The following is a 22,084-nucleotide window of genomic DNA, read 5'->3' as shown; positions in this document are numbered from 1 at the left end:
CTTTATATTCCTCCCATACAAAACGCCAATTTCATATATAAGGACCTAATATTTTGTAATATTTATTTTATCCACGTGATATTTAATTAGTGATTTAAACAAAATATTCACGATCACTGGATCCCGTTCTGATATTTTTGACCGATTCGATTATAGCAGAGTATAGTATTATCACAGTATTACATGCAGTGCCGTCTTTAAGGCAGGGCCCGCAGGGCCCTGGCCCGAGGCCCCGAGGTAGGCAGGGGCCCCACAATTCTGAAAATTTTCGATATACAACAACAAATTTTATAACATAATAAGAAAAATATCAAATCACACACTTGGTAAAATAGAAACAAGATTTTAGGGTATTAGTTTTTTAGATTCAAAAAATTTATTTATTGAACTCTCATATGTGGGGTGTTAAGAGACGGGGTTACGATTTAGCCTATTGCGTTATTGTAAACTGAAAAATGATAAAGTTAAAATTTAAGGATTTTCCATCCCTTACATAGGCCCCAGCCAGTACCTTGGCCCATAGCCTCGTTGATCCTAAAGACGGCACTGATTACATGGTATTATCGTATTACATTATAGATAAACAAATAAAACAACGCTTTATTAAATATATTTTTATTTATTTTATATCGTCCAAGGTTCTATATAAAACCAATTTACATTGTTATTTAAAAAATACTTACAAATGAAACTGTCGAGATGGTTATGTACAATGTTGTTATGTTGTAATAATCGCTACATATTTACACATATTTTGAAATTTCAAAAGTCGAAATTTACAATCAATCATAGAGCCGTACGTAATTCTTATATATAAAAATGAATCGCAAAATGTGTTGGTAAGCGCATAACTCGAGAACGGCTGAACCGATTTCGATCATTCTTTTTTTATTATATTCCTTGAAGTACGAGGATGGTTTTTATGTAGAGAAAACGTAAATATTATGTACCACGGGCGAAGCCGGGGCGGACCGCTAGTAACTAATAACTATTTAAAGTACAGAAAATCGAGTACCTATTCCTATTTGTCTTTTAGTGAGGAAAATATCTATTTATTTATAACAGGTTTCTAGATTCCCATGTCGCAATCAGTGCCGTCTTTAGGATCAACGAGGCTATGGGCCAAGGTACTGGCTGGGGCCTATGTAAGGGATGGAAAATGTGTGATTTGATATTTTTCTTATTATGTTATAAAATTTGTTGTTGTATATCAAAAATTTTCAGAATTGTGGGGCCCCTGCCTACCTCGGGGCCTCGGGCCAGGGCCCTGCGGGCCCTGCCTTAAAGACGGCACTGGTCGCAATCGTCTACATCTTAGTACAATAAAATTTATTCTAAGAACACAATGAAATTGTATTTAATTATCACTCAATTTCAACCTCCATTTTTAAATAATGCTGTTTATTAATTAAACTAGTGTGTAAAGAGCAGGGAATCACATGCACAGATCTTACATCATACATCTATACGTTTGTTTGAACGCGCTAATCTCAGGAACTACTGGTCCGATTTTAAAAATTATTTCGGTGTTAGATAGCCTATTTATCGAGGAAGGCTATAATATAGAATGATATTATCATCACGCTAAGACCAAACTATTGTATCTGTACTGGGATAATATTTCAATAAATATTCCTTTAGCGACATTTCCTTGTTTTTATTTTTAAAAAACATATTTATTAGGAAGTCATAGAGCAGAGTTATTTCAAAACAATCGTGAAACATTTAGAGTAAAACTTGGATACAATGTTTTCAACGTGTTAAACTGAACCAAAAAAATTGAACTAAGAAAAATTACATTTATAGAGAAGATTTTATGTATAAATATGTCATCTTATACTATTACTACAACATTAAAAGGCGGAGGACCTATGATTGTCGTTGTTTCCATACTAAAGAGTACCTAGTACATACATTCGCACTTAATCTGCACCATACATAGGTGTAATATACACAACATACTATGAAGAACACTATATTAGAATTAATTAAACAGCTATCCTCAACTTACACAAATTTGATACGTAATTTCTACAACATATGAATGTTACGTATCAAATTACACTCGACTTCGACTAATGTTTGTTATTTTTTTGCATTTATATCCAAATAATTCATTACTGATATTGAATCCATTAGAATATATAACCACTAGATTTCCGCCCGCGGCTTCGCCCGCGTTTTCAAAGGAAAACCCGCATAGTTCCCGTTCCCGTGGGATTTCCGGGATAAAACCTATCCTATGTGTTAATCCAAGTTACCCTCTATATGTGTGCTAAATTTCATTGTAATCTGTTCAGTAGTTTTTACGTGAAAGAGTAACAAACATCCATACATCCTTACAAACTTTCGCCTTTATAATATATATATTAAATTTATGTAACAAGTAAAATGACATTTCTTATAAAAACGAAATTTAAACAATAAAAACTGTAAAGAATATGGATTTCTGTATAGTATTCTTGATATATGTAAAATGTAGCATATATTACACCTACAATCTAGAACCTGGCCTAGATTCAAGGCATATTATTGAACTATAAATAGACAAGTATTTTTCCTTACATTAAAGAACGAGAGTGGGAACATAAACCAAAAGAATGCAAAATAAATTTATTTTCTTCCTCATCACGTTTATTTTACCGATATGAAATTCTTATTTATAATTAATATACACAATGTAACTTACAATAAAATTACAATTAGGCAAATATATTTTTAAGTTTAATTCTTGAGAGTTTAGAATTAATTTAAGTTTAAAGACAACAAATTTACATAATTTCAAGTTGATAATACATCAGTGTGTATCTTGTGTATTATTCAATTATTCAATCAATATTACAGTTACTTACTGTTTTTGTAGTATATATTACAATAAATATTAAAAAGTAACGCAAGTCAAGGTCATGTTTTATTTTCCTTCACTCTCATTCTAAAAATCTAATTATTCATAAAATTTGAATTATATGCATTCAAAGTGTCCAACTTGTAATTGAAAGTGGCAATGGAAACCATCTATGAAATATTTATTCATAATTACATTTGGATCGATTCTTACAAAACATTTTCCCATATACATCATATTTTTGTGCATACAAATACATAATAAAATCAAACTTTAACAATAAGTGACCACTAATTTCATCATCACATAAGATACATCGTTAATTTCATACTGTTTTGTTAATTTTTTAAAATTAAAATATTAAGAACTGCGCCACTAAAAAATATAGTCTATACTATAATTCTCATAATCAACACATGTATGCATATAATTCAAGAAATCCCCGTTCATTTGGGGATCAGGGGTAATTCCTTAGTCTTAGACTGTTCAGTAACTATACACTTAAGCTATCAGTCATTCACTCTTGTGCTTTACTCGCTTCCGTTATGGACTCGTACTGTTCCTTGTCGAGTTCAGTCATTGTGAAGCTTCCGTCTGGTAGTAGGAGAACTACCCGCCGCGTGCCACCTGCGATAAAACAAGAGTAAATTAAAAACATTTTATTTATTAACATATAAGCTGGAATATGTTTTAAGTAATATGAGATTTTTCTTTGAGTGGTTTAACATAAGTTTTTGTCTGTGTCAAGTGTCTGATATCTGTGTAGTCTGGTAAATATGACATGTCAGTGTCTAGTATTGGTGAAGTTTAAGTTTCCTATCTATTATTTGCAGTCTGACGTCTGGTATCTATGTACATGTAGTCTTATATCTGACAAAATATGTGGAATTTGGTGTGTATACTGTATAGTCACTATACTATAGTGTATGTGCTATAGAGACCAAACATCTAGTGTCTGGTGTTTAATATCTCTAATCTGACGTCTGCTATCTGTGTAGTCTGGTATTATATGACATGTGTGGAATCTAGTGTTTGGTGTTCGATATCTGTGGTCTGACGACTGGTATCGGTGGTCTGACGACTGGTATCGGTGGTCTGACGACTGGTATCGGTGGTCTGACGACTGGTATCGGTGGTCTGACGACTGGTATCGGTGGTCTGACGACTGGTATCGGTGGTCTGACGACTGGTATTGGTGTCCTGACGTCTGGTATCTGCTGCGTCTGACAACTGTATATCTGCTTTGTCTGCACGTACCGGGCGAGGGCAGGTCGGCCTGCACGAGCTGCGCGATGACCTGCGTGGCGTCCTCCCCGGGCTCGCCCTCCACCTGCACGGCCACCTGCTGCAGCCGTCTGGTATCTGGTGCGTCTGCCAGGTATTGTGTGCACGTACCGGGCGAGGGCAGGTCGGCCTGCACGAGCTGCGCGATGACCTGCGTGGCGTCCTCCCCGGGCTCGCCCTCCACCTGCACGGCCACCTGCTGCAGCCGTCTGGTATCTGGTGCGTCTGCCAGGTATTGTGTGCACGTACCGGGCGAGGGCAGGTCGGCCTGCACGAGCTGCGCGATGACCTGCGTGGCGTCCTCCCCGGGCTCGCCCTCCACCTGCACGGCCACCTGCTGCAGCCGTCTGGTATCTGGTGCGTCTGCCAGGTATTGTGTGCACGTACCGGGCGAGGGCAGGTCGGCCTGCACGAGCTGCGCGATGACCTGCGTGGCGTCCTCCCCGGGCTCGCCCTCCACCTGCACGGCCACCTGCTGCAGCCGTCTGGTATCTGGTGCGTCTGCCAGGTATTGTGTGCACGTACCGGGCGAGGGCAGGTCGGCCTGCACGAGCTGCGCGATGACCTGCGTGGCGTCCTCCCCGGGCTCGCCCTCCACCTGCACGGCCACCTGCTGCAGCCGTCTGGTATCTGGTGCGTCTGCCAGGTATTGTGTGCACGTACCGGGCGAGGGCAGGTCGGCCTGCACGAGCTGCGCGATGACCTGCGTGGCGTCCTCCCCGGGCTCGCCCTCCACCTGCACGGCCACCTGCTGCAGCCGTCTGGTATCTGGTGCGTCTGCCAGGTATTGTGTGCACGTACCGGGCGAGGGCAGGTCGGCCTGCACGAGCTGCGCGATGACCTGCGTGGCGTCCTCCCCGGGCTCGCCCTCCACCTGCACGGCCACCTGCTGCAGCCGTCTGGTATCTGGTGCGTCTGCCAGGTATTGTGTGCACGTACCGGGCGAGGGCAGGTCGGCCTGCACGAGCTGCGCGATGACCTGCGTGGCGTCCTCCCCGGGCTCGCCCTCCACCTGCACGGCCACCTGCTGCAGCCCGCCCGCAGACCCGCCCGGCATCAGCTGCGCGAGCTGCGACGGGTCGATTGTCAGCACGTCCTATATTGCAAACACGATATTAATTAGCTTTACATACTAGTGTTATTGAAGGATCAATCGTGATACGATTGTATGGGAGTTAAATTTCGGCCAATGTTGGTTATATAACGCAACACACATCAAAAAGTACATTACTTTATAAACTTTATCAATATTTTCGCTGTCAAGAAGTGAATTGTCTAGTGAAGATATTTTTCAATTTATACCTTTGAATCATATATTTATAAAAAAATATCTATTCCAAAAGCTATAGTTAAATTATAAGAAATTGCTGTAAATTATTCGACAAAAAGAAGTAAACGCACCTGTCCATCCTCTCTTGTAACATACGTCACACCTTCCCCGTCACCCTCAGCCCCGCCCTCCACGCCCTCCACTGTGCCTTGCACACCTTGCGTCGACACTAGTAGCGTCTGTGAACATTTCATTACATTATTGATTGCAATGTCGCGGGTAACATTTCTGAGGGATTGTAATCTAAAAGTGTTTACATTTTTTTGGTGCCATACATAAATTTTATTATGTGTCTAGTGTATCATGCCACATCTGCAGTCAGACGCTTGGTATTTCTGGAGTCTGATGTGTCTGGTAGGCATTCATTCGTAAACAAAATTATTTAAACTCAATACAACCGGATTAAAGAAAGTTATCACACAGATAAAACACAATCGGACTACTGTAGGTATTATTACCGTGGTTTTACACATTCACATAGCATGTACTCGCGAACAAAAAAAAACATAATAATGCCATTGAGATAATATGAAACGTATTGAAGAGACACCACGAACAAAATCTGTGCGCCATTTTTTTGCTCTAACTAAGTTTTAAAAATTATTATCTAGTTATTAATAACTTTCATCAGTAAGTACCTAATACTTATCGATGAAAGTTATTCCTTTGCAATTTTCCGTATTATTTGTATTATTTGCGCAATATCGTAACACACACGAAGGCATATTTAATGCGTTTCACTTTAAAACAAATAAAAAATGAGCGTGCAGTTACGCCATATGGCGTATGTTGAGCGGAACATAAGTGATGTAGGCGGTGTCGTCTCCATATGTATATCTCAATTAACTCACCTGTCCGTCCTCCCGTGTCACATACATGACCCCCTCCCCGTCCCCCTCCACGCCGCCCTCAACCCCCTCCACTCCCCCCTCCACACCCTCAGCCGCTACTAACAGCGTCTGGCCCGCTTCGTTCTCGCCGGCCACCTGCATACAATATACATTAGCTATCTATCGTTTGTATGTTTGATAGCACGTTATTTTGCAATGCAATAGAAAAAAAGAGCGTGGGCCGAGCAGACGTGTCAGAAGTGAAACTTCTTTGGCAAGACGACGTGACAATATTGCCATGGCGCGACCTTGGATATAACTACCAACGCGCCGCCTAAAGAAGTTTCACTTCAAAAGGAAGGAACGACTTATGATATGTTGTATAACGTCGATTGTAATGTTTTTTGGATTTTTCGCTGTTTAAGTAACGGTGAAAAATATTTAAAATTTAAAAAGCTTACAAAAAAGACCGTTTACCCGAGAGGATTTTTTGCTATTAAAGAGGGAAAACACATTTTTTTTTTTTAATTTAATAGGAAAGCTACCTTTTTCTAGAAACACGTTTAAAAAATTACAAATATTTACGTTTAACTTATACTCAATTACCTGATAAAGCACTCCATCCTCCCCGCGAATCATGATGGGTGTGTGACCAGCGTGTAATAGACTAACTTCTTCACTATCGTCCACACCGACGCCCTCTTCTAACAACTGCTTCACGGCACTCGCTTCCACTTTCACTTCCGTCTATTACAACAAATACGTGTAAGCAAAATATAAATTGTTTAGTAGTACAATTAATAGTAAAATTATCCATAATCTACTTTTGAATGAAGGTAGGAAGAAATATCATTCCTCCAGCTGAAAATTTTGCATTCCAGTTAAATTAACACATATTTTAAAACATCTTAACATTGATTTTTTTTTTTTACAAAATTTTGGCTTTCGATAGTAATATAAAATAAATATTGAAATATAACTCACTCCATCTTCATCAGTAAGCATAGGTAGGGAAGGCTGCGCTCCATCGCCCTGTACCAGCATTCCCGTCGTTCCACCCGGTGACATTTCCACCTGAATGTAAGAATGCTATTAGATTAATAATTATTTTTATAAATTTTGGTATGAGGCGCTGTCGCTTGTCGCGCAACATGTAACATGGCAATGTTACATGTTGCCTACATGTTGTAGGACATTCACAGTTCACTGCTATTTGGAAATGCAACTGTATGCAAGATAAGCAATGCCTATTGACTATTAATTTCAAAGTTACATCCAAAATGAGTAAACTTTTTTTTACATAGAAAATAGAAACGTCGTCGGTGAAGCGGATTAGTGTTCTATCTTACCTTCATGAGCATAGTAGCGGACTGCGTGGGCGGCGGGGTGGGCGGCGTGGGCGGCGTGGGCGGGGGCGAGGGCGTGGGCGGCGGCGTGGGCTCGTTCTCCGCGCGCGCGAGCCGCCGCCCCGTGAGCGGGCACAGCGTCAGCGGCCGCTCGGGGCTCGCCGGCGGCAGCGGGCCCAGCTCGCGCGGGAACGGGTCCTCCACGCCGTCCGACGAGTCAGACGACGTGTCCCACTGGGTAATGGTATAGTTCAGTTAGACTTGGGATTACAATATCTTTAAGTATAGGTCGCGTCATGTAAAAAGAACGCTGACGGTTAAGCTGCGCATTGGCGATTTATTGGTCTATTTCGTGTTATGAGGTGGTATAATGCTAGGCGTCCATTACAGGCGGATCGGGCCGGGCCGCATCGCAACGGGCCGTCTCTAATGGACGCGCTGTTTGCTCCTGCGTCCACCTGTACGGGGCGCGGCGGACCGCCTAGGCGGATTTTATCTAACAGACGCTCGCCGCTCACATCCGCCTGCCTGCGTCCACTAGACGGGTCGGGGCGGGCCGGGCCGCAGCGCACCGCCGGCAGAAATCCGCCTGCGAAGAGATATCCGCCAATGCGTTGCGGCCCGCCCCGGCCCGATCCGTCGCTAATGGACGATGTTTCATACAAAACATAGGCCGGCGTATTTTTGCGTTGCGATGCGGCCCGGCCCGATCCGCCTAGTGGACGCCAGCCATAAGAATAACAAATATGTAGTTGCGAAGCCACGACTCGAGAGCCTACTTCAAAAATAAAATAAGCAGCAAATAACTTTCATGCTAAACTCGATACATGCGAAAACACACCCCATCACTTTCATCCAGCGTTATTTTTTCATGACGAGTACTGTACTAAGTCTACTTGATGAGATTATCAAATAACACATTGGCCAGTTAGACCGGGAGATACTGACACAAAATTTCGAGTCATTTGTAACAGGATGGCGGTTCTACAGGGTTCTTAGTACGCAATGACAAAAAGAAAAATGATGGTGTGAACGCTGGTACCGGCGGCTTAGTCGCGTGGGCGTTAGTCGAACTCGTCGGAAAATAGCGAAAGTCAAACGATTTGTAACAGTATGGCACTTATTTTTCCTGGAAGTTTGAGGATCAAAGAATATAAATACAAAATTTCAAAGATCTAGGTGTTGGAAATCTTCACTTATATAAATTAATACTAAATTAATTTTTCAAGTATGACAGCACTTTTTCCTCCTACTGGAAGTATGGCAAATATAATAATGGTCACATTTTATCAAATACTCTCCAAAAATCCAAATGCAATACTGGTACAAAAAGTTTGGCGAAATAAATTTTTTTTGCAGATTTTCGGCGGTATGGCGACCATTTGGAATCGTCCGAAAAGTATGGCATGGCGATTTTCGTAAATGGCTGCACGACGATGGTTACCTGTGCAAAAGTTAGCCTGGTACAAATGGTTTAATAATTGTTTTATTTAAATCAACATATTCGCGTCGGTATGGCGGGCTGTAAGTCACACCGGAAAAGTATGGCATGACACTACCGCCTACTTCTTTTTTATGGGCTATCGGTAAATACTAAAATTTTTGTGTTACAAATCGTTTGACTTTCGCTATTTTTCCGACGAGTTCGGCTAACGCCCACGCGACTAAACCACCGATACCAGCGATCACACCATCATTTTTCATTTTATCATTGCGTACTAAGACCCCTGTAGAACCGCCATCCTGTTACAAATGACTCGAAATTTTGTGTCAGTATCTCCCGGTCTAAGTACTTCATTAGTCAGATGCACAACCTTGATTCATTTCAGTCTATTTGAGTGAATAAATTTTCGAGTTCAGAGTTTGAATCACATTCAAAAATTGTCCAAAGCCGAAAGCCTATGCGTGTTTTAGGCAGTTTGCGAATGTGGGATACAATAGACTTTGAACCTTAATGCCAGGACGTAAGGTGTCAATTTTAATGAGGTTATGTTATGTTTTCTTTTATCATTTCTAATCATCGAAAAGGTATTGTAAAAATATAATAAGACAATTTTTATTCTATAAACAACTCAAGCAATATGTAAAATTTAATAACTTTTAAATAGATAGTATAAGCTGTAGATTTCTTAGTCAATATAAAAGCATGCAAAAAAATGTGTTAACCCATTGAGCCCCGAACGGCCCGATCGGTCCACGACACAATAGATTTTCTATTGTGTCTGTGATTCCGGGCCCTGAGTTATTAATTGTAATCTATATTAATATTTGACACGTCACATACATTTACCTTGTCGAAATCAAAGGAAACAGCCTTCTCCTTGATACGCATGAGCGTTGTGGGCGAAGACATGAACCCGCCCCGCCCGCGGCCTCTCACCGCACCGCCGCGACGCAGTAGACTGTCTCCTTGCGACTGATTATAATATATTAAAACAAAATATTAAACTACTGTATAGTTAATACATGAGCAAATGAATTTCATTCCTAGTAGAAACTACCAAAAGTCTTAGTATGGTAAGAAGAAAACAGAAATAACAGGAAAAGCTGATAAATAAAATTGATCATTGAAATAGATCTTGCGATTACGAGTTGCTACTTGCGAGTATCTCTTGAACAACAAAAACAAATGTATAAAATTTGTTTACAGTTATAGTAAAAATTGACTTCATTCATATATAATATTTCCTAATAAGATATTTTATGCTGATATTGAGGTACACATTACATTTTTCAAATGCTTGGTACTTACTTGTGCCAATTTCTTATTGAGTATAGTGACTGGCGACTTTCCGTCAGACTGACCGCCATATGGTCTTTGTATTGTCCTCTGAATGATTTTCTGTCCAGATGGAGTTATTATTGTCTTTTCGGTGACTTGCTGTCCAGCAGGGCCATATGTTTTCTTAACCTTTTAATTCGTAAATTTATTTTAACATTGAACATATATTATACCAATATTTATAACATTGAAATAACAAATTATTGATAAATTGATTTAAGACAATAAGAAAAAAAATGTATAACAATGGTTAATTATTTACCTGTTGTGTCATTGGTGTACTTGGTGATTGTCTCTTATTTTCTTCCATCTTCTTCTGTAAATAAAAATAATAATCATTGTTTTTTTTTTACAACATACCTTAAAACAGTTTAAAACAATGATATACATACCTGTTTTGCGGCCATTATTTGCTTCTTAATAACATCTTGGTCTATATTAAGGCCAGGACCAATTTTTCCAGGTGAATCGATCTTCATTATGCCAGAACTCTTTGACATTATGTACACACCTGACAACAATTATTTGAATTGTACAATTACATTTTAAGTAAACTTAACATATGAGACATTACCTAAACCAATATTGAAATTGATATTTATTATTTTATGGCATTTAAATGCTTTATAAATATAAATTTATAAAGAATTTAATCATCCCAATAGATGGCGCGTGGTATGTCCCTAAGACACATAAAAAAAAACTGAAAGAATAGAATAAATTCGATTGCTCTGGCGGGTCACGAGTGGCTGAGTTGTTCAGGCATCCGCCCCGGAATGGCGCAAAAGGATGCGGGTTCGAGTCCCGCCTCGTGATCGAATTTTTTCTATTCTTTATAAATTTATATAAACCAATATTACCTGTGCTCAAGTTAGGCATATGCTTGGGGTCAACTTTGATAACTCCCTTAATGTTAGGCATGCCCTTGCCACCAAGCCCCAGGGACTTCACTAACTCTGGATCCACATTAGACTTTGGAGACGATTGGCCATTGATAATGCTTTTTTCCACTAGAAACCATACAAATACTTTAACTAACACATTTTGACACACATTGTTAAAAATATACTACTCATCTATATATTAACTACTGCCAAAACTGGTGAAAATAAGCATGCCTTAAAATTTAGTCTAAATTTATATAATGCTTACCTATGACATACACTTTTTGACTGCCTAAACATAGTTTTACAAAGGACTTAAACACCACACATTCAAAGAATGTGTATACTAAACAAAAATTAACAACATAATAATATGTTTATCTCATCTCCAAACATACAGTTTAATAAACCGAGCCATTAACTTCAATCCATATTAGTTGCCATGAAAAGCATGCACTCATTTTTTTTATGTTATTATAAACATGCACAGTCTACTGACTATTATCATTCAAGAAGCTTATATCTAATACACTGGAGATTTCAGTATGAACATTAACTTGTAACAAGAAAATATGACGTTGAATGACGCCTGTATGTTTTTTTATCCCTTTCACATCTAGGTGGTTAGTTAGGTGTGAAAGGGATAAAAAGCATACAGGCTTCATTCAAGGTCATATTTTCTTGTTACAAGTTATTTATTTTATAATTTATTGCACACACAAAAGAAATAGAGACACATACAGTACAGACAAGAGGAAAATAATGTGTACAAACGGTGGCCTTATCGCTAGGTAGCGATCTCTTCCAGGCCTCTCTTCCACTCTGAAGTTAATGTTCATACTGAAATCTCCAGTGTATTAGATATAAGCTTCTTGATTATCATTATCCATTTTGGCTTATAATGTTGGCTCCCTACATAGTTTCACATTCCAAACTGACCTTTAGGCTCATCAGGGTCGGAGTAGTCATTGTCCACAGAGAGTTGTCTGGCGCGCTTGGCGGGCGGTTCGTCGTCCGCGCCGCCGCACCACGCCTTCACTTGGTCCAGCGCACGCGCTTTACTACTACGTTGTAAACGGCTAAAATAATAACCGTTTATATTATTTTATATCGTCTTTTATTCAGCACAAATATAAGTACTTTTAGAGCGTATACGCACTATGCGGGTAGCCGTCCGGCTGACCGCAAGCACAATTATGTACGTAATATTCATTTCTATGCGCACTGCGATGCGGCTACCGCAGACCGCACAGTGCGCATAGAAATGAATATTACGTACATAATTGTGCTTGCGGTCAGCCGGACGGCTACCCGCAATGCGGCTACCCGCATAGTGCGTATACGCTCTTAAGGGCTTGGTCTAGTAGTGCAAACAAATGCATCCTGTCATCCTATATGTAAATAATACAAATGTACTAAGGGAAAGTTGCTCCACTTAATTTTTAAAAATTAAATCATTCGTATAATTTAATATTCGTAATAAGTACCAAAAATGACAATTTGAAACAATTTTCGTGAAAATTACACCGGGTGATTTTTTTTTATCAGTACACAAAATTTGCGAATACTTTCTATTGATATCTTCAACTTCATGTTTATATAACTGATCAACTTTTACAAAGAAATTTGGACGAAATATAAAAAAAATAAGCTTTCCATACAAAATGCATAACTCTATACATTTTTTTCGACCTAAGTTTCTTAGTGAAAGTTGTTCAGTTTAACTAATAAAACGGATAAACAAATTTTGTATTTAATAAAAAAAATGTAATGTTTGTGTTAAAAAATTATAAAATAGAAAAATACGCAAATGAAAACAAAAGATATTTATTTCTGACTAGCTTCCGCCCGCGACTCCGTCCGCGCGGATGTCAGTCTTCGCGTCTTCTACAGATTTATTATATTATGTATAATATATAGATTTATATTGATAAACCTAATAAATCTTTTGCTAGCATTCTGATGCTTTATCGGTTGCACTGGATTTATCTCTTTTTTTTCAATCGCTTGAATGATATAGGATGGGTCCTTGATGGGCATCGAATGCTGAAGTCTCGAATCAATCAATTCTGACAGTAGGCAATTTATGTAAAATCCAATAATGGTCCATCATTTTATTTTGCCTAAACGTTACATACTTTTTTATATATTCTATTTTTAACGAATGATTCACTCCAGTCCAAACAGCAAATAAGCAGACTTCTGCTTCTGCAACGTTTAGTTGTCCCTGAATTTGGAAAAAATAGTCATGATTCTTATCTATGACAAAAGTGTTATTTTTTGCATTGTATTTCAAATATTAAATTTTTTTTTAACCGCATCTTCCGCATTCATGTCTTTTGCCGGAATTAGACATTTAACTTCTACTAGTCCCATTTTCCCTTTTTGATATGGGAGTGTATAAAGTAAATTTTTTAGATATTTCTCGTTATACTTTTAAAAAGTTATTATTGTCATTTTGCTCATTAGGTAAAGTAATTTCGATATCAGTTTTAAGTTTTTTGATACCTGCAATAATAACGTCATAATCGCCTGCACATACTTATCGATTACACCCTGTATACAATCCACCATCCACATTCATAATGTTTTCCTGTCCTCCTCTCCTTTACGCTGTTTTAAATGAGTAAATCTGCTACCACTGAAGGATGTTTCATTGTGATCAGCAAATTTTCACCACTGTTGTCGATTATTTGTTTTTCATTTTTAATCAGCAATTGGGAATCATCAGTTTTATTTTTTGCAGATTGGTGATGTACCCTAACAATACGTCGAAAAGGGAAAGCATCAACGAATTATCGTTTTCGTCCTCTTTTTTTATTCTTCGCGTCTCTGTTACTTCTGTTTGTTTAGTTCTCAACCCCACTGAATTTTGATGATGTGATGATAATCCATTCGTTTTAATATTGGTACTTAGAGTTTTTTGGTAGTTTTGTAGTTAGACTAAACTAGAAATGGTGGACTAAATTTGTCAGCGCGTCTGTAAGATCAGAATATAAAACCAACATCCTGTATTTAAGTTACAAAATTAATAATCAAACAACATGCCGCTTCGTTGAAAATGACTAGAAGAAAAAATTAAAACACCTCGGATCAATTTTGGAGTAAACAAATCATTTTCCCCGTATGGGGATTTCCCCGGATGAACTTGTGAAGTTCAAGTTCTCAATACAAGTTTATATTATATTTCGTATTTCTCAAACGAAAAATAAACATTTTTGGAACTTCAAAAAAATTATATTATAAGAAAATTTATGAGCTTACTTTAGTTTTAAAGAAATATACATCCCGACTTTACTGACACCCCGTAAAATAAAGAAATTGTTGCCAATCACCTTTGCAATCTATTTGGTTTCATTAACTTTATGTTCGAAGATAATTTTTTTTCTAGTAGTTACACGCGTATTTTTTTCGTTTATTTTCCATATCGAAATCAAATGTTTAAAAATACGAATATTTGCACAAAACTAAGATAAAAATAATCAATTAACAAAAATATTAAATTTAATGAAGTAGAGCAACTTTCACTTCGGTATGAAGGAAAATCGAGCGTAGAGCACACGTCAGAACGCTCCGGCCCAAGGAGCGCGACTAAAGAAATTCGCTAGGATTTTTCCTGATTATTTTTAATATTTTTTTAATATTTAAAGAATTATCAAAATTCAAAAAAAATTTTTTTTAAAGGATTAATACTCATTGGTCTTCAACCAACTCGAATAAATTAATGGAAAAAATAACTTTTAGCAGTATTTATCAATCGATTTTGTAAGGCAAAAAATGGGAAATTTAATGAATTTATAACGCTCTAATTAAGAAAATCATAAGTTTTTCGGCAATTGTATTCAGCAGTTTTTAATAACGACTATATAAGGATAATAATGCGCTGATCAGATTATGTAAATTGTAATCGGTTGCAACGTAGTGAGTGCACAAACTTAGCTCGAAATGATTTTGGGGGAAAGAGACTTATCTTGAAGGCCTGATTAAGGTAACATAAAGTAACTTTATAAATGTGAAAAAATTCACGCGCATTGCGTATATAACACTAATTGATAAACAAGAAAAAAAAATTCAGTTTATCATTTCATTAGCCGGGAAAAAATTGTCAAATAACTTGTTGAAAACGCAATTTTGCTAGACTGCAGCCTTAAGGGCCGATTTTTCAATGCTTGGATAAAACTTATTCGTCGAATAATGTATAAAACTACCATTTTAAAAACGTATTTGGCCGGATTTGACAGTTTACATGACATTTATAACGGATAAGTTTTATCCAAGCATTGAAAAATCGGCCCTAAGAAAAGGAAATTTATTTAAATGAAAAAAAAAATTAAAACGCAAGTAATTTTCCCCTGTAAATTAAAATATGAATACAATAATAGCAACACACACAATTAAATCTTATATATAAAAATGAATCGCAAAATGTGTTGGTAAGCGCATAACTCAAGAACGGCTGAACCGATTTCGATAATTCTTTTTTTATTATATTCCTTGAAGTACGAGGATGGTTCTTATGTAGAGAAAACGTAAACATGTACCACGGGCGAAGCCGGGGCGGACCGCTAGTTAATAATATCTATACAACAGTTAACACGAATCATAAAGGCTATTTTAACTTACCCTGTAGGTGTTAATGCTGGTGTGTCATTTTTCTTAACTAATTGTTTCACAACTTGAGGCAATGGTGTACTTGTTTGTTTCACCTGTGTAAACAATTACATTAAAAATAAAGTAATTATGTGCTTATGTACTTTTATACAAAATATATTAAATGTAAATAATATAAAAAATAATTTATCAATTTCATTTTATTATTTGAGGCATTATTATGTTAATGCTAATTCTTTTACCTGTACTGGATGTTGTGATTGTTGTTGAGCTCTTAATGCCTTCAGTTCCTTTTGCCGTGCCAATTGCTTTTCAAATGCCTCTAGTAAGTGTTTGCATGTTTCCATATTTTCTACTGGCTCCCATGTGTTTTGTTCGCTGCAATTCCATATTTTAAATTAGGGCCATGTATGGTTTAAAATTATTAAAAGCACCGAAAAACAAAATAATGTAGCTGTTAAAATAAGACTAATATTAAACTTTCTTACAAACAAAACTTCTCGAATATCTCTTTGAAATGCAACATTTTAAAAATAATTTGGAAAATCCAAAAGTGCACACCTCATAATTTTTTTTAATAAATATTTATTAATTATTATTTTTGTTTATTTAATAACAATTAAACCACATCGAATCAGACCCTGAAAAATGAAAGGGTTCTATTCCTGAGCATACTCAAGCGTAAGAGAAAAAAAAAGACTCGATTAGTAAAGTATTTTGGTCGCTATCGTGTTAACAAGAAAAAGGATCCGCACATACAGACACACGGACGTCCAAGACAGAACTTTTTTAAACTGTTTTTTAACTAGTTTAAATAACAAAAATGACATCAAAAATATCATGAACGTTAAAAATAGTGTTTTTTCTTAATATGTGTGTGTATGTATTATCTTACAAGTGCAATGTATGATACATAAAGACATTTTAAGTTTGAAAAATCAGATGTTTTGCGCGAAGTGACAGTAGTACCCACCTCAACGCTTCGCTTATGAGGCGTGCAATACGAATTATTTTACAGGTATGAAATTTAATTTAAATTGCTGTGTTCATATCAAAAAATATGAAATTTTATATACAATTCCGAATGTAATACCGATAGCAACAAGATATTTATTAATTACTAGGTTTCCGCCCGCGGCTTCGCTCGCGCAGTAGCCTATGTCCTTTCTTGGGTATCAAAATATCTCCATACCAAATTTCATGAAAATTGGTTCAGTAGTTTAGGCGTGATTGAGTAACAGACAGACAGACAGAGTTACTTTCGCATTTATAATGGATTATTTATTAAATTATTTAAGCAAACACCAAGCGCTAGACTCAAAAACAAGAGATCACATACTGCGGGTAGCCCTCCCACTTGAGCAGGTACTCATAGTGCTTGCGGCGCGGGTTGAACCGCTTGGCGAGTATCTTCTCTACGACGAACTCCTGGGGTGCTGCGCCCGGCGGGGCCTCGCGCTCCGTGCGACGCGCGATACGCTCCGCTGCCGGCACGCGCTCTTGTGCACCGCGTACACTTTCTGTGTCCTCCTGCGAATTCATCATCATCATCACAGAACATATACGTTCCCACTGCTGCGACACGGGCCTCCTATGAGGGTACAGGCCATAATCCACCACGCTGGCCAAGTGCGGGTTGGCGGATGACACATGTCGTCGAACTTTTGATTCTTCGACATGTCGGTTTCCTCACGATGTTTTCCTTCACCGTTCGAGCAGTGGTGATGTTACAACATGCGCAGATAAATTGAAAAATCAATTTATTTCCTGCGCGCTAGCCTGGTCTCGAACCCCGGACTTATCGATTCGAAGTCCGAGGTCTCACCACTGAGCCACCACTGCTCTCCTGAATTAATTTATGTAAATTTGCAGCTACAGCTACACTGTTTGAGGGGTTAAGTGTTAATGGATAGATGGATGTGTATATATGGTGACTTTTGAGTTATTTTGAAATCTACTTGCACCTGTGGCTTCACAAATTATACTTAAACCTTCGTCAAGAACTAATCTATTAAAAGGTCACAGCAAAATTTTTTTTATACATTTGTTGATCTGAGAATATTCTTGTATACTAAGTAGTGTTAACATCCGTTCAAAATAGTTTCTACTTAGAGCTAAAAAACTCAATTATAAAAAAATAATAATTTGGAAGGAGCCGCTTACGAATTATGTATGTACTTTTGCAAGCAAGTATAATTATTATACATTGTTTCATACTCCAATAATTTAAAATTAAATCTTTAATAAATAAAAATGTAATGATAAAAGGATTATTCTTGCATATTTTGACTAAATTAAATTTAAGAAAAGGAAGATTGCAACCAAAGTATCAGAACCACAAAACAATTTTATTTTCTATTATTATCGAATTATTCATTTACCAAATATCACACAAATAAACAACAATCTATTGAAATTATATAAAATGTTATACCTTTGCCTTCGCAAGAGCTGAAACTGATAATTTAGAAGGAGGTTTGATTGATGGTTTTACATCATCACTTTCTTCTCCAGATGGTTGCGGTTCAATATCTTCCTACAAAATAATATATCAAATTAGAAAATAGAAAAATCTATAAATTTAAATGTATTTTTTGAAAATTCAGATAAATAAAAGAAAGTACATGCAAATACATAATTTAAAAACATTTTACGCTTTTCAAATTCTGTCTCGCCAAGTTAATCATGATGTGTGTGTGTTTGATTATTTATTATTTGAGGCATGGTCAACTAAATTAAATTCATAGCTAGTAATAAAATACATACTTGTTTTATTTTTCTTGGTCTTCCCCTTCTTTTCCCTTCACCCGGTGTGTTTTGAACAGGAACAAGCTGATCATCTGACTTTAATTCCATCTAATTAATAAATCATATTTTATGAAAGTTATTAATCTAAAAAACACATTTACTCAATTATAATTAAATAGTACTATAACCTAATAATAGCTTAGTAAACTAACTAAACACCAGTGCCGGTGTAAGGGCCACTGACACCCCGGGCGAAAATATTGTGGCGCCCACTTGAGGTGTTCTGAAGGTTTGCACCAGGAGAGACTCCAACTTCAGACCTTGGCACCCCCCAGAATTTGCCACTCTGGGCCATCGCCCCCTCTCGCCCCCCCCCCCCTAACGCCGGCACTGCTAAACACTACACATACTTTTAGGGCCGATTTTTCAATGCTTGGATAAAACTTATCCGTCCAATAAAGTATATTCGTCCGTATTTCACAATAATATTAAAATGTCACGTAAACTGTCAAATACGGGCAATTAGAATACGTTTTTAAAATGGTAGTTTTATACATTATTCGACGAATAAGTTTTATCCAAGCATTGAAAAATCGGCCCTTATTCTAACTTTTAAATTTTAATCAACAACAATCTCAATTCTCAATATACTCACAACTTTAGCATGTGAGAACTTAGACAAGGACTGTACATTGGAGCCAGCGGTGATCCACGCAGTGCGCTGTGCTTCGGGCATCCTGCACCACTGCTGGTACAGTTTCCAGCTGTTATCGCCTGATGTCGCTGCGGCGTCGCGGGACGAACACTTCCATAGGAGGAACGCCCACACTTGCGACTTGCTTTCATTCTGTGGGCCAAATTTTATTAATAAACTAGATTACCGCTCGCGGCTTCGCCCGCTTTGACTAAAACCTAATAAATTATATACTAAAACCATCCTCTTGAATCACTCTATCTATTAAAAAAAACCACATCAAAATCCGTTGCGTAGTTTTAAAGATATAAGCATATAAAGGGAAATAGGGACAGAGAAAGGGACTTTGTTTTATACTATGTAGTGATTATCGTGTTCTTCTGTAGCAAACTTCTATGTGCAGAACTGAGGTTATCATGAATTTATTAATCTATCTGGCCAGAGGCTACCATATCTCTAAGTAGGACAAATATTATATCAGTTGATGTTCATTTTTTTTAATTCTAATTTATGAAAAACAATTCATTTTAATTGGAATGCCAGCTGCAGTAAAAATTTAATGAATATCCGTTTAAATTTTTTACGAGGCTTGTTTACCTAAACAATCAAAAGAACCTACAAAATATTTAAAATTATCTCTATCAATTTGATTAATAGACGGTGGAAATTTTAAAAATGTTCATTGGCATTTTTATCAATGATAACAAATGAACTTACACTATCTCTAACAGGAGATTTTCCAGTACAGTTGTTTTCATCTTTGTGCTCCTTGAACTCATCAACAAAATGGAATGCTGAGTGGCACTGTCCGCACACCAGCACATCCAAGGTGGCCATTTGTTCATGGGCTTCTGCAAATAAACAGTACAAATTATTTTTGACAGTACAACAAACATTATAAACATAAATTCTGATACCCCACCCACTTCTTTTCTACAATAGCTTATAGCATACTTGCTCTGTGGCTTATAGCTATAACATAACTGTAATGAGACTCCTTTGAAAAATGTTTATTTTATTTTCTCTAGGTACAATTATAATTTAAGCTATAAATTATAAATAGGTCCATAGTCGCTTTAACTTTTTTAGAATAAGAAATATTATAATTTTTACCTTTTAGAGCAGTAGGATTTTTTGTCAACTCCTGGGGGTTTCCAGCTGGTATTTCTTCCGCAAGCGGCGGTTCTCCTTCTTCCATAGACGCCATTATTTCCACAGCACTATCTTTCTACAATTATTTGGATACTTTCTAAAGTTTTTACTAATGTTATAACCTAGGCTAAATGTATAGCATCAGATTCCCGCCAAACTTACATTATGAACATAATAAACCAAACATTACTACATTTTTTTTATGTGATGCATAGCAAAAAATGTGAATAAACAGCTATATTTTCGTTAGGTTTCTGTACTTATTAATTGCAAAAGTAATATAAAATCATCATATTAATATAGCGAACGAGGTAATTAATTTAACAGAGACGCCTATACAATGCCGAGCCTATAACTTAGGCAGCTTCTCAACCATTATCTACTATTTATAACAAATTTTGCCTTATCTGATATTTGATATAATCACAATAAAGAATAATTTTGTTCACTTTTTATTTATATTCTCACTCACCATTTAATGTCAACAAATCAGATTTTTTTACAAATATTTAATTACAAGAATGCATGCAAAACGGAACAACAATGCGACGAGTTCCACTCTCAAATTCAATATAAAATTTTTACCGACACATTAAATATGCCACCTCGCGATGGCCGACACAATGTGTTTTCTAATCTAAGACTTTCGTTAATGCCCAATCGCAACTAAGCACGCTGATATTATTAACCAATCACGAAATAGTGATCATTTGGAATGGCATAACATACTTCTGGTAGTAGTTTTGCCGTCACAAATGGCCGACTCGACATTATGTCGACATATTTAACCGACATTTGAAAGAAACACAATTTTGTTGATAAAAACTAAAATTAACTGTAGATTAATCAATTAAAAGAAACTATAAGTTACCATAAATGCTTATCCTATCATATTCAGAGCTTTATATTGATAGAAATCATAATTTTATAATCAAACTCGTTTATTTTTATTATTTTGTTAACCGACTTCGAAAAAAGAAGAGGTTCTATGTTCTACTGTTATCGTGATGTATATTATATAGGCATTATATAGGTATATATTTATGTTTGTTCATGTAGGTATATAAAAAAAGACGGACGGTAATCGGTATATCGCCTAAACATTGAGTGAAGCCTAGTAATGGCGGTGAAACATCAATGTGTGTGTGCCATGTTGCCATGGCAACAGCTTTCCTGATGACAATGGCGGCTGTATTTTTTTCTATAAATTTTGCCGTAATAATTTTGTCATTAAAACATAAAAGAAATAACTTGCTTCCCTGTGGAAGTTAATCCCTTGTGTTTTGTTATTTAAAATTGTACTGTTGCGACACCATTTAACCACGCAAGACGGCATTTTAAATATTTTTTTGTGAAACAGTGACGCAGTTAATCAGTCGGTATCATAGTTCACGACGTAATGGCGGCCGACTAGCTTACTATGGTGAGAGTGTGTGCGTGTTTATTGTCTTTACACGATCGCTAGCTTACTATGGTGGCTTCATGTTGTTTGTTCGTAATACGGCGTCCGTCTTTTTTTATACGTCCATGGTCGTGGCCATATCGTAGATTTTCTCATTTCATGAAATGATCGATCAT

General features: G+C 37.0%; 1 protein-coding gene across 8 annotated transcripts; it reads right to left on the bottom strand.

Moving 5' to 3' along the window:
• Window positions 1–1,469: 1,469 nt before the first annotated feature.
• Chro (chromodomain-containing protein chromator) lies at window positions 1,470–21,102 on the bottom strand. 8 transcript variants are annotated; one of them, XM_089702303.1, is made up of 22 exons: window positions 20,979–21,102; window positions 20,468–20,582; window positions 20,072–20,205; window positions 19,316–19,507; window positions 18,679–18,768; window positions 18,347–18,448; window positions 17,252–17,442; window positions 16,155–16,290; window positions 15,925–16,007; window positions 12,241–12,380; window positions 11,278–11,427; window positions 10,810–10,928; window positions 10,680–10,733; window positions 10,388–10,546; window positions 9,920–10,051; window positions 7,639–7,869; window positions 7,274–7,363; window positions 6,896–7,036; window positions 6,311–6,445; window positions 5,531–5,638; window positions 4,103–5,225; window positions 1,470–3,472 (listed from the first exon to the last, which is right to left on the bottom strand). In XM_089702303.1, the coding sequence occupies exons 1-22, from the start codon at window positions 20,979–20,981 to the stop codon at window positions 3,363–3,365; spliced, it is 3,738 nt and encodes a 1,245-aa protein (XP_089558429.1). In that variant the 5' UTR covers window positions 20,982–21,102; the 3' UTR covers window positions 1,470–3,362. The 8 variants fall into 8 exon arrangements, with proteins under 8 accessions (XP_089558429.1, XP_089558430.1, XP_089558431.1 ...); XM_089702304.1 differs by having other exon boundaries at window positions 9,926–10,051; XM_089702305.1 differs by having other exon boundaries at window positions 18,679–18,756.
• Window positions 21,103–22,084: the final 982 nt, after the last annotated feature.

This window comes from Colias philodice, chromosome 13, assembly GCF_061535455.1.
Source record: "Colias philodice isolate Cphi_HAF_F1 chromosome 13, ilColPhil1 Martin Lab GWU primary, whole genome shotgun sequence".
Taxonomy (NCBI): domain Eukaryota; kingdom Metazoa; phylum Arthropoda; class Insecta; order Lepidoptera; family Pieridae; genus Colias; species Colias philodice.
This window is presented reverse-complemented; position numbering and strand designations above follow the sequence as displayed.

Bases quoted from the DNA above. Each gene is read 5' to 3' on its own strand.
- Chro (XM_089702303.1), bottom strand. The intron at 16,008-16,154 runs GTAAAAGAATTA...TTGTTTACACAG, and splicing joins AATCACAACATCCAGTACAG to GTGAAACAAACAAGTACACC. The intron at 10,734-10,809 runs GTATGTATATCA...TTTTATTTACAG, and splicing joins AAATAATGGCCGCAAAACAG to AAGAAGATGGAAGAAAATAA.